Below are 13,793 nucleotides of genomic sequence, written 5' to 3'. Positions count from 1 at the left end.
TGAAGACTTCTAAAGAAAACTCTTAACTGCCTTCACTATGACAGTATACAATAGTTCATATCCCTTCAATGACATACAAATTTAGGGAAGTTACATGATTTCTGTGTATTTCAGTTTTCTGAAATGATGATAGTAACTATTTAATAAGACTTGGGAACGCAATAAATGAAAACCAAATGGAGCTCTTAAAAAAGGCTTGGTGAGCCGGGTGTGGTGGCGCACGCCTTTAATCCCAGCACTCAGGAGGCGGAGGTAGGAGGATTGCCATGAGTTCAAGGCCACCCTGAGATGACAGAGTTAATTCCAGGTCAGCCTGGACCAGAGTGAGACCCTACCTCGAAAAACCAATAAATAAATAAATAAATAAAAGGCTTGGTGAGTGGCAAGTGCTACCAAGTGTTAGCTGTTATTAACTGATCTTAGAAGGGGCTCCTGCACTTTAACTCTGGTCTCAGTGTCTCCAAAAATCTACTATGTGTTTTGTCAATAGTTTCTTGAACTGACTTTGACCTTGGTGGTTTGTTGTTTGTTGCTTATTTTTTAGCCTAGGTAATTTTGCCAGTTCCAGATTGGTTAGCATTATCACCCTTATCAGGCTTTCCCTCTCTTTCATAGTCCTATAAGTGTTCTATTTTGAATTGTCTTTGTGCTTTTTTGTACCTTGCAATAAACCAATAAAAGTATACGATATGCTCATACTTAATATATTATAGCATAGCTAATACACAATACCAAAACAACACATAAAAAGTAAATAGGTGTATGAGATGATGAGATCTCATTATATTACATTATTACTACTATCCAAGTTGATGTTAAAAATCTTTCTTGGGGGCTGGAGAGATGGCTTAGCAGTTAAGCGCTTGCCTGTGAAGCCTAAGAACCCCGCTTCGAGGCTCGGTTCCCCAGGTCCCACGTTAGCCAGATGCACAAGGGGGCGCACGCGTCTGGAGTTCATTTGCAGAGGCTGGAAGCCCTGGCACGCCCATTCTCTCTCTCTCCCTCTATCTTTCTCTCTCTGTCTGTCGCTCTCAAATAAATAAATAAATAAATAATTAAAAAAAAAATCTTTCTTGGGCTGGAGAGATGGCTTGGCAGTTAAAAAGCTTGCCTATAAAGCCTAATGACCCAAGTTCGGTTGTCCATTACCTACATAAGACCAGATACACAAAGTGGTACATGTATCTGGAGTTCATTTGCAGTGGCTAGAGGCTCTGGTGCATTTTTTTTCTCTTTCTCTTTTTCCCAGGCATGGTAGTACACACCTTTAATCCCAGTACTCAGAAGGCAGACACAAGAAGTTTGCTGTGAGTTTAAGGCCAGTCTGAGACAAAATGATGAATTCCAGGTCAGCTTAGACTAGAGCCAGATTCTACCTCAAAAAGCCAAAAAAAAAAAAAAAAAAAAATCTGCTCTCTTTGAAACATGTTGTACTGGACAGTGGTCATCATGTTCACTTACAAGTTCATAAACTTCATTTTCTACTTCTTTTACTACTAATGTACTAATTAACAAAGCCAAACAGGGTTATTAAGCTTTTTCAATCTTTGATTAAAACATAAAGTTAATTGTATTTCATCTTGTAAATATATCTCTATTATTCCCAACCATGAAGATTTTGTAAATTTTTGCCTTCTGTGGTTTATATTTAAAAACCCATCTTGGGCTAGAGAAATGGTTCAGAAGTTAAAGTACTTTCCTTCAAAGCCTACAGACCAGGGTTCAGTTCTCCAGTACCCTCATAAAGCCAGATGCACAAAGTGGCACATGCATATGGAGTTCATTTGCAGCAGCTAGAGGCCCTGGTGTGCCCATTCTTTCCCCACTTCCACTTTCTCTCTCTCCCTCCCTTCTTCTCTCCTTTTTTCTCTCTCTACTCTCTCTCTCTGCTTGCAGATATAAATAACTTTAAAAACTCATCCTTCCAGGGTAAAATTAATTAAATATAACTTTTCAAACTTCCAAACTCTTATAAAAATCTCTTGTTTTCCTCCCCTTTATTTGCACATATATAGTGTGTATCCATGTTCATAGATGTGTGGGTGATCATGCAGGTGGGTGCATGAGGAAGCCAGAGGATAATCTTGAGTGTCATTCTTCAGTTGTAGTTTACCTGCTCTGAGACAGCATTTCCCATTAGCCTGGAACTCACCACTTAGACTAGATTGGCCATCCAGTGAGCTACAAAGATGTACTTGCCTCTACTTCCCAAGTACTGGGATTATAGGCTTGTGCCACCACATCTATCATTTTTGCATGGGCACTTGGGATCAAACTCAGGTCCTCATGTTTATAAAGCAAGCACTTTATTGATTGAGCTATTTTCCCAGTCCTCCTCTTCCCTTTCATCATGTTTTATTCATAGATTATCTTAACTATTACACATTAAAAAAATATGCTGTGGGCCAGTTTAGCAATGTGGTAAGATTACATTATCCCTATGCTCCAAACTCTGCAATGGTTTTTTCTCTCCTTCCAAGTCACAGTTTTTACAACTTCCATTCCCAGTAGTACCTAATCACATCAATTCTCGATATTATCTCCTATTACCTTTCTTCCTTGGTCACTCTGTGCAGTCACTCTGGATTCCTACTGTTCTGAACATTGTTGGGAAGCTCCTTTCTCAAGGCTTTGAATTGCTTTACTTTAGATACAAGTAGGGCTCATTCACTTACTTCTGTCAGGCCTCATACTTGGGCACACAATTTAAATAGCAGCCATCATTCCTCTAAACTGCTTATTTTCTCTGATTGCTCTGTCTCCATACCACTCATCATTACCTCAGTATTATATTGTTAACTCATGTGCTTGCTCACATTTTATCATCCCTCACTAGTAGGTAAACTTTATCAGGGAAAAACTGTATGCTTTGTTTATTAATGTAGAACAATACTTGATGTATACTATGTTTCCCATTATTATTTTTAAATCAGTGAAATGAGCTTCAATTTCTTAATTTTATCTCTTTTAATTTCATTTGCCAATAATTGGTTGAGCACATATTATGTTAAGGTGACAAAAATGAATTAAGAACTTCAGCCAATGAAATAGTGAGAGACTAGCCCAAAACATGAACACTGACATCAATAATTAGAACACATTAACAAGTGCTCCCATCCTGTCCCCACACATGTGGTACATTTAAACATCAAAGGGGGCATCATTAATTTTATATGTGTTCCATAAGAGAAAGAGAGAGAGAGAGGGACAGAGAGAAAGAGAGAGAGAGAGAGAGAGAGAGGGAGAAAGAAAGAGAAAAGGACATACTGAGTAGATGCTCAGCTGTGGATAATGGAAGAACAATATCCCAAGCAGAGAATGCAGCCAATAGCAAACTCTTGGTATATGAAACATGGAGGATATCAGGACTGCAACTGTACAGGTAATACTGGAACAGAGGATGGGAAGAAATTAAGGTATAGCAGGTAACAGAATCCAGAGTTCTGGTGCCATTGCATATAATTAAAAGGGGTAATGGGCAGTAGCATTTAGATGGTTCATCTCACTGATGTTTTCATGGTCAAATTTATCTTCCTGGTATAATTAGGCTTGGTTTGCAATGTGAAATTTGAATGAGAGGGTATGAAAATCAAAACAAGAAGCCAAAGAAGTAGATTGTTTTGGAAAGATGTCCATTTGTACCTTCTTAATTCTAGCAAATTTCAAATAGACTGGATATATTTCCCAAACTTATTCATTAATTCACCTAGTGGGGTTTAAGCCCCTACTGTGTGTCTAAACTTATGTGGATTATAAAACAGGACGAGGCACCCAAAAAATTCTTTTTTAATTAATTTGCAATGTAGCAAAAGAGATTGAAAACAAAGGAATAAAAATAAAAGAAAACACTGGCTGAATCTTAACACATTTCTATGTGATTTGCATTTGATTGCAACACTTTGCTTACTGAGGCATTCACCTTGGATAATCTTTATTTGATCTGGTGCCTTATGATGCAAGGTCACACACGAACTTTGAAATGCCATAAACTAGGAAATGTTTTTCTGTCCCTCCCACCTTCAACCTAGGATGGCACCTTACTTGCCTGGTTTCTCACAGATATGTCTGTTCATTGTCCTCAGGTGGCTTTGTGGGTACCTTTGAGAAAATGGGCATTTTATATGATTACTATACATTACAACTAATTAGTTCTGATCCAAACCTAGTATGTTATGCCAGTTTTGTTGGCTGCTGCTCTCACAACACATAACCCACAATCCCATGGGGAATACCTGCAACCCCACTGAGAAGAGTCCCCAGCAGAATGGGAGCAGGAATGAGGAAAAGAGGGTACCAACACATGATGTATACATACAAAATATGTTGTTAATAAAAAAATGAAAAAAAGACTAAGGTGAGAAATGACATGAACTACATTGGCAAAAAGAGGCATATCATGCAGGGTACAGGGCTTTGGAATTTAGCTTGTGAGATGCATAGGTAGAAATTTGTACATCATACTTTTAAAGTATTTTCTTACCTTAAACAACAACAGAGTTGATAGAGAATGATGAAAAAGTTGCCTATGGTAAGGCTTGCCATTGCTATGTCATGAAATGGTAATAGGCATAACATACTAGGTTTGGATCAGAACTAATTAGTTGTAATGTATAGTAATCAAAATAAAATAAAAGAAACAAAACTAAGCATAATAGTAGAGTATAAATTGCAAAATAAAGCTAGTTCTTAGAAAAAAGCCATTGAAGTTTGATGTAACAATAAGTAGAAACACAATAAATGACAAAGTCATGGTACCATACATCAAACAATAGAGAAGTTACAACTAGCTATTTGGCAGAGTGCAGAATACTTCACTTTGAAAGACTAGTGCAAAGGAAACTTAAAGATAAGAATAAAAATTTATCTATGTGTCAAGAAAAAGTCAAAGAGAAAAGTTTTACAGTTTTTTTTATATTATTTTTTGTTCATTTTTTATTTATTTATTTGAGAGCGACAGACACAGAGAGAAAGACAGAGGGAGAGAGAGAGAATGGGCGCGCCAGGACTTCCAGCCACTGCAGACGAACTCCAGACACGTGCGCCCCCTTGTGCATCTGGCTAACGTGGGACCTGGGGAACCAAGCCTTGAACCAGGGTCCTTTAGGTTTCACAGGCAAGCGCTTAACCGCTAAGCCATCTCTCCAGCCCTTACAGTTATTTTTACAGTACAGTGTTTATCCCCTCATTTTCTATGTGCTGATGTGATTTTTAGATATTTTTAAGATTTTTTTATTTATTTATTTAAGAGAGAGAGAGAGAGAGAAAGAAGTAAATAGAAAGAAAGAGAGAATGGCCACACCAGGTCCTCTAGCCACTGCAAATGAACTCCATACGCATGTGCCTCCTTGTGCATCTGGCTTACGTGGGTCCTGAGGAATTGAACTGGAGTCCTTAGGCTTCGCAGGCAAATGCCTTAACTGCTAAGCCATTTCCCCAGCCCCATGATTTTTAGATATTTTATACATAAATATAAATCAATGGAACCAAATGTATTTTGTAATGAGCATCAGTTCTTTTACCTTTAAAAAAAATGTATTGCGTGTTAAAATAAATTTCAGTTCTCAGTTATTTTTGGTGCTAGATATCTAGAGCACAGGCACTATTAGGGCAAAAACATAAGACTGACATCTGCTATCTGTAGCCCTTCCATTAGTTCTGAACAGTGGTAATGAAAATGGGATGGTCTGAGTCATCAAGGGCACAAATACAGTCAAGATGAGAGAACGTGAACTAAACAAGTGGAGAACAAGACTGCCCTGTGTTCCATGTTGGCCAGTCTGAAATCTTCACCATTAGAATCCCCCCACCCAGTATGAAAAGAACAGTGAGGTCCATGTCAGAAAACTCATATTTTTAATTTGGATCTGCTTTCTGACTGACTGTACAGCCTTGGTCAAGTTATTTGGCATTTCAGAGACACATTTCCTGAGGGAACTGCATAGAATGTTCTATACATTCTTTATTGAAATCCCACACATCTGTTCTAGAGAAAAACAGTTGTACATGAGAATTATCTTTTAGTAGAAAAAACATTAAAATTTAAAGTCTAATATTTAAGGACTTATAAGATCTCAATTTAATATTTTTTTCAGTTCTGTTCTATTTAGTGAAAGTATAATCTCTTCTGCCTGATGCTGCCAGTCTCCTTCTCCCTTCCATTTTTTCCATATGCGTTCTACTTTGCATATACTAACCACTTACTATGCTTTTGTCTACCCACCTAGCCACAATACCAATATACATGAGCAGAACAGAATTTTTTCTTGCTTGTAGACACATACCATGTACTAAGATAAGCACATAAAATCTAGTAAGTTTTCAGTCAATACTGTTGAATTAACCAATGATTTCCTACTACAAATTTAACACAAAGTATCCCCTAGCTTGTTATAATTGTAAAATGAAATATGACCAAACTATGGATTGGTCTGCTACATAATGATTCTTACATTTGGAAGTATATTTTCAGTAGATATGCCTCTTGAAATAGTATACACCCTTAATAATGAATGAACACTGGCTGGCTTACTGAACTGATTTGACTTTGTTCCTAAGAGAGAGTTCATTTGAGATTAAACAAGTTCAAAGTCCAGGAATCATAAAGCAATGAAAAAATATAAATGGGAAATGATGCTTTTTATGAGCTTTGTAAAGTGAAAAACTTTTAAGGTAATGTAGTTACATTTATGTCAGGAATTTCTTAGTGCTGATGTCTGAGTGCAAAAGGCTTGGCTATAAAGTAAGGTAAGAAAAAATATATATGCATGCACATGGGCTAGGATTGATATAACCAAATACTTACTAAACATCAAAGGCATCTCTATTTAGGAATCATTTTCAGATTAAATTTATTAAGTTTTCAAGAAAATGGGGCTAATTATTTGCAGTCTTTTTTTTTCTTGAAAGATGGTCTTTCTATGTGGTTCATACTGGCCTTGAACTTTTGATCCTCTTACCTCCACCCCCCAAGTTTTTCAGATGTGTTTCATCATGCCCAAGTCATATCTCATTTTTATTTGAAACTTAAAAAAATTTAAATTTCTTTATTGGAGAGTTATAAAGAGGCAGATAGAGAGAGAGAGAAAGTGGGGGGAAAGAAAGAGAGAGAATACATGTGCCAGGGCCTGTAGCAACTGCAGATGAACTCCAGAAGCATGTGCCACTTGGCTTTATGCAGGTACTGGGATATCAAACCTGAGTCTTTAGCCTTCACAGACAAGCATCTTAACTGCTAAGCCATTTCTCCAGCCAATATTTGAAACTTTTAACTAAATTACGCACTAGTGTATTAATAACAATAACACAAGTAAACTTTGAGGATTTAGACATCCAGGTACTAAGCCAACTTCTTTACATTTGGTGTAATTTCAGAAATTCCAGTCTCAAGAATAAATTGTCCTGTGCTAATTGACCAGAACTTCCCTAGTTATAGTGACTCTTGCCTATAGTCTAAAGTACTCTGGAGACCAAGGTAGAAAGATCAATGGAACCCATGAGTTGAAACCAACCTGGCCAACATACATCATAGAGGGAAAGCACAAGGCAAGGCAGGACTTGGGCTTCATTGGTTTCAGCTAACATCTATAACCTTAATTGGAATCCTGGGTGGTTTCATTTCTAAATCTCCAGTAATAGGCAAGTTTTGCTACTATTGAGGACATTCAACTAATGGTATGTTCTCATAAATTCTGAAGACCAATAAAAAAAAGCATCAAATAGTATATTTCTTGGCAGGCATGAATATTTACTCTGAAGGAATAGTGAGCATTTAGCCAGGTAAATTCAGTTTCATTTGTAAAAATAAAAACTAAACACCTGAATGGTGTGATAATATTGTCCTAGTAGTTGTCACCCTTGAATCCTCTACAACTCTTACATATTTAATTTTCATTTAGGATAAGTTATTGTTATTTGATCACTATTTCACCACATAGTGGCTGTTATACATTGGAGAAATGACAGTATTATACCCAACTTCTTGGAATATTACTAAATTTACTTTAAAAGTTCATATTTATTTATTTATTGTTTTGTTTTGTTTTTTGTTTTTTCGAGGTAGGGTCTCACTCTGGCCTAGGCTGACCTGGAATTCACTACATAGCTTCATATTTATTTATTTTTTAAAGTTGTATTTTTATTTATTCATTACAGAGAGAGAGAGAGAGAGATTGAGAGAAAGAGCATGGGCATGCCAGGGCCTTTAGAAACTGCAAACTCCAGACACATGTGCCACCATGTGCATCTAGCTTTCATGGAATCTGGAGAATCAAACCTGGATCCTTAGGCTTTGTAGGCATGCACCTTAACCACTAATCCATCTCTCCAGCCCAAGAGTTTGTATTTATTAGTGCAGATTTTTTGAAAGCACTCTGATATAATATTGCATGAGTTCGGGTACAGTCATTCAGTATCCCTGTCGTTAAGATAGTTATATATCCATCCATAAAATCAGTTACACATAGATAGGTGAACATTGTACTGTTGTATATCCTTTATCATTGTTAGCACAAATGAGTCATTTGTCTTTGTATTGGGATCCTGTTATAGTCTTTCTCTAGCTCAGGTCAATGAAATTCATTCATGTAACTCTTGATTCTTCCTTTTAAGGTATAATCAATTTGTACTCAAAGTGGCTAAATTGAGGAGTGAGAAGAAATAGGGGAAATCATTGTACAGATCAGGGAAAGAGACACAAGGTCTCAAAGAAAATCATGAAAAGAATCACCCAGTGAATGATAAAGACTCAGAGAAGGCATGTTAGTCAGTTTTGCATCATTATGTTGTATAACAAAGCTGTTCATATTATGTCAGCCAGGAAGCAGAAAGAGAGAATGAAGGGAGACAGGGCAAGATGCAGTTTCCAAGGGTGAAAAACCCACTCCCTTCAACTAAGTGTTGTGCCCTAAATTTCAATCAAAACCCAATAGCCCATCAAATTATGAATCTATTAATAGATTAGGTTAGAGCCCTCATGATCCAATAACTTTACAAAAACCTGAATCTGAATATTGCTTCATTGGGGACCAATCATTCAGCACACAGAACTTTTGGGGGACATTTCAGATACAAATTGTAACAGAAGGGAAGGAGAAACCCTTTTTAACTTCAGTAAATTTATTGTTAACAAATACTCATCATAACAGTTGAAGAAGTTAGTTATGTGAACATTCATTCAACCAGAGCCTATATATTCTTTTTTTTTTTTTTTTTTTTTAGGTAGGGTCTCCCTGTAGCCTAGGCTGACCTAGAATTCACTCTGTAGTCACAGGCTGCCCTCAAATTCACAGGGATCCTTCTACCTCTGTGAGTTCTAGGGTTAAATGCATGTGCCTCCATGCACAGCAGAAAGAGAGAGAGAGAGAGAGAAGGGGGATGGGGGGAGAATGGGTTAAAGAGGACTCCAGCCTCTTTAAATAAATTACAGATGCATGCATGAACTTGTGCACCTGGCTTTACATGGGTACAGGGGAATAGAGCTCAGGTTGTTAGGCATTGCTGGCAAGTGCCTTAACCATTGAACCATCTCTCCAACCCCCTATATATCATCTTAATAGTAAAATATATCTGGAAAATCTTTTTTATTATTTTATTTTTGAAAGAGAGAGAGAGAGAGAGAGAGAGAATGGGCATGCCAGGGCCTTTCAGCTGCTGTGAGTGAACTCCAGACACATGTGCCTCCTTGAGCATGTGGGTGGTATTGCATGCTTGCATCACTTTTGGGGGGTCTGGTTACATGGGACCTGGAGATTCAAACATGTGTTTTTTGGCTTTGCAGGTAAGTGCCTTAACCGCTAAGCCATCTCTCCAGCCCTGTAAAATCTTTTTAATTGATAGAAACATATTTAATAGATTTTCTATTGATGATATCACCTGAAAGTACTGAATTGTCTACATTTCAGAAATATGGACATTTATTAATAAAAATTTCACAGGAATTAAAAAGTAAGGAATTAGAATTAAGAAACATTTGGAAGCTAGCTATAATGTTGCATATGTACAATTTTAGTACTTGAAAGTAGAGGCAGAAGGATCAGGAATTCAAAGCTGTCCTCTGCTACATAGAGTTTGAGGCCTGTCGGGGCCCATGAGAACCTGTTCCAGAAGAAGATAAAAGAAGGGGAAGAGGAAGAATAGGGGAAGAAGAATGTGATAATATTGTATAATCTCATTAAAATAAATATCTGGGGCTGGAGAGATGGCTTAGTGGTTAAGCACTTGCCTGTGGAGCCTAAGGATCCGGTTCGAGGCTCGATTTCCCAGGACCCACATTAGCCAGATGCACAAGAGGGTGCACACATCTGGCGTTCGTTTGCAGTGGCTAGAAGCCCTGGCATGCTCATTCTATCTCTCTCTCTCCCTCTCTCTTCCTGTCTGTCGCTTTCAAATAAATAAACAAAAATAAAAACAAAAAATTAAAAAAAATAAATATCTGGGGCTGGAGAAATGGCTTAGTGGTTAAGACACTTGACTGTGATGCCTAAAGACTCAGGTTTGAGTCCCTAGTACCCACATAAGCCAGATGCAAAAGGTGGCACATATATCTGGAGTTCATTTGAAGTAGCTAGAGGACCTAGTGCCCCTATTTTCTCCCTCCCCCCTAATAATTAAATAATAAGATATTTTATAAAAAAATTTCTGAAGCTGGGCATGGTGGTGCATGCCTCCCAGCCATCGGGAGGCAGAGGTAGAAGAATTGCTGTGAGTTCAAGGCCACCCTGAGACTACATAGTGAATTCCACATCAGCCTGGGCTAGAGTGAAACCCTACTTCAAAAACCAAAAAAAAAAAAAAAAAAATAATTCTAATCCTTGAATTTTCAGTTAGAGCTCAAGACTAGAAATTGTATAATGCAAAGCTTTTTATATCCTGCATTATTTTAGACAGAACTTTGGCTACTGCTAAGACTATAAAGGTGGACTAAAGGAAATAAATTTAAAGTAGAACTAGAAATCAGCAGCATAAATAAGACAGGAAATGCTTATGATGAAAATGAAGGCTTATGCATTTGCCCAGGTGTACCATAGTGTTGGAATTTAGTCTTTAAAAAGCAGTGAACCAGTGCTTAACAAGCCATACCTAGTAAGAACATAGACATAAATTAATGGCTTTTAGAAAGTGTATGACAGTATTAGTAAAGGGGCTGAGGAGATGGTTCAGTCTCAGTTGATCAGGACTTGAGTTAAGATCCTCAGTATCCACATAAAAGAAGTGGTGGCTTCAGAGAAGGAGATGGGATGATTGCTGGCCACCTAATGTAGCTGAATTGGTAAACTGAAAGTTCCATGGGAAACTGTCTCAAAAATAAGATGAAGAGTGATTGAAGAAGATATTCAATGTTGACCTCTAGCCTCCACACACATAAACACACACACACACACACACACACACACACACACACACACACACAATATGGGGGATGGGGAACTTGACAAAAATGGCCAAGAAAAAAAAAGTCACTTTAAGGACAATTTGGAGTAAAGGATACAATGAAATTATGGCTTTGAACTATGTTAGAAAAAGAGAAGTATCTTCATGCTGTGCAGCAAGCAACAGCAACAAAAAATTGCTTCTAAATGTTTGCAGCCAGCCAAGAAGTGACAAGTGTAAGAAATGCAGGCTGGCAGTTGCTTTTAGGAAGGATGAGACCCTCTCAGGAGAGTAACACTGTTCTATGATCTGAAATGTGAAGATTCCATTCACCTTTGGTCAATTTGAAGAAGGTAGTAGACAAGAAAATGGATTACATAAATGTTAGCAGTAAATGTAGAGAGAAATTACAACTAAAACATTGATTTGAAATGTAGTAATTTCAGATGCCCTGGGGAAACATAGATATTGGCTCGACAACTAAAAGTTTCAAATACCACTCACTTTTAAATACCATTTCTACACTGAAAACCACTCTAATACATATTAGAAAGTTGTCCTTTTTATTTCTATGTAGTTTTTATTTAAAAAAGGTAAGCAGGTATACCCCAGAAACCATGAAAGAAAGTGAAGAGAGACTCTTGCAGGAACATTATCCTTTGCAGACATTCTGCAAGGAAGGGAAATTTACAGAATAGGTAAGGTCTGTACCCACTGTTTTCTTGTTTGTTTTACCATAGTTGATGTTACACCGAGACAGTTTTTCTGAACTATGCTACAAGCAGAAGGCCAACTATATATTAGCATAATGCAATTCTACATATAGAGACAAATGGACTTGCTGAGATAAATCTTAGTGTGTCCCTGATTATTAAGGGGATGTACTTTTGTCTATTCGCCCTTAGAGAGAGGAAAAAGAAGACAGGGCATTCCTTTCAGCAATTATCTTTGAGTCAAGCCTGGCGGTGGGGCCTGAGCTGACTCGCTGGCTGGCTGACAGGGAGGGACTGCTTGGGCGTGGGTCAAGCTCTCCGCTTTACTGCCTGTGTACAGGAAGTCGAGGCGCAGTTGAGCAGCGGTTTCCAGGAGTCTCTGCTCCTATCTCCTGGTCTCTCCACTGAAGTTTCCGTTGCTTCTGTCAGACACTTCTTGACAAAAAGGAAAGTCCGAGGTAGGAGCGCGAGAAGTAGACAGTTCCTAGGAGGCATCGAACTCCCAAATTTCCTGAGCGGTGTCCCAGTGGGAGGGGCTCCTTGGAGGGCGTGGGAGGTCTCTGAAGTCCGCGGAGAACAAGTGGCCAGAGCCGCACGTCTCTGGAGGAGCTCCGGAGCAACCCGTAGCCATCGCGCACGGTGGACCCGCTGCCCAGGCGCAGCCTGGCCCAGCCCGGCCGGCCTGTGAGCTGCAGGCGGCCGAGGAGCTGGGTGCGCTGCCCGGGAGACCCTTCCTGCGGGCAGCCCCACACCTCTGCCCACACGGGTGGCGGGTGGGCCGGGCGCGGCTCTGGGAAGCCTGGTTCCTGGGAGAATCAGGAAGGGGTCCCCAGCTTAGCGCCAGCCGGGGCGGGTGGCGGTGGCGGTGAGGGGCAGGAGGGTCTCCGCTCTAGCTCCTAGGACCATCTGGGACCCTTACAGTTGGCTAATGGGCTGTGGTTTCTCCTCAGGTCGCGATGGATCTTGAAGGTGACAGCGATGGAAAGGCAGGGAAGAATTGGAAGCTGGACAAAAAGAGGTAGCCGCTCTGTTTCGCTTTCATCCTTCCCATATTGGTGATTTGTCTTTAGCCTCCAGCTCTGAAATAAATGATGAGTGGTGGTGATCCAATCATAAGAGATGCAAACAAGCCTTTAGAAGCAGTCCCTCCACTTGGAGCACAAGTTTGTGGCTATGTGGGGCACAGCACAGCTTTCATCCTTCAACAGGCCATTGCTCACATGCTTTTACTGTGTTAGTACCTCTGTTTTACAAACGATAGTGGTCCTTAGTGCCCCAGCACCATATGGGGGGGGGGGCTCTACTCTGTGTATAGTATCTTGCTTGATAAACAGCTATCTAAACATCCATGTTTGTGAAATGGTAGAAGCAACTAGAATTAGTTTTAGTTTGAACTGGTAGTGATAATCTCTCTCTCTCTCTCTCTCTCTCTCTCTCTCTCTCTCTCTCTCTCTGTGTGTGTATGCATATATTAGTTGTGTTACCACAGATGGAAGATGATTATTTTTAGTACATTTTGGTCACAGTGCTGTGCCTATAAGAGGTAGTTGTTTTGACTTCACTCAGTAGATTCATTGGTAGTAGACAACAGTTATGTAAATTTAAATATTAATATTAAAAACCAAACTTTTCAGCATGAGGAAAAAATATATGTAACAAGTAAACATTTAAAAGGTTGTTAAATTTGAATTGGAAACTTCAATATGAACTGAT

The 13,793-nt window shown here is 38.9% G+C and overlaps 1 protein-coding gene across 2 annotated transcripts in view; it reads left to right on the top strand.

Annotated features, from left to right (window-relative positions):
- The first annotated feature begins 12,418 nt into the window (after positions 1-12,418).
- LOC101594396 (ATP-dependent translocase ABCB1) overlaps positions 12,419-13,793 on the top strand; it is a 104,469-nt gene continuing 103,094 nt past the window's right edge. For both annotated transcript variants that reach the window (XM_045160431.1, XM_045160430.1), the window contains exons 1-2: positions 12,419-12,538; positions 13,031-13,098. In XM_045160431.1, coding sequence (XP_045016366.1) covers positions 13,037-13,098 — 62 coding nt within the window. In that variant the 5' untranslated portion in view covers positions 12,419-12,538; positions 13,031-13,036. The remainder of the gene's footprint in view (positions 12,539-13,030; positions 13,099-13,793) is intronic.

This window comes from Jaculus jaculus, chromosome 10, assembly GCF_020740685.1.
Source record: "Jaculus jaculus isolate mJacJac1 chromosome 10, mJacJac1.mat.Y.cur, whole genome shotgun sequence".
Taxonomy (NCBI): domain Eukaryota; kingdom Metazoa; phylum Chordata; class Mammalia; order Rodentia; family Dipodidae; genus Jaculus; species Jaculus jaculus.
This window is presented reverse-complemented; position numbering and strand designations above follow the sequence as displayed.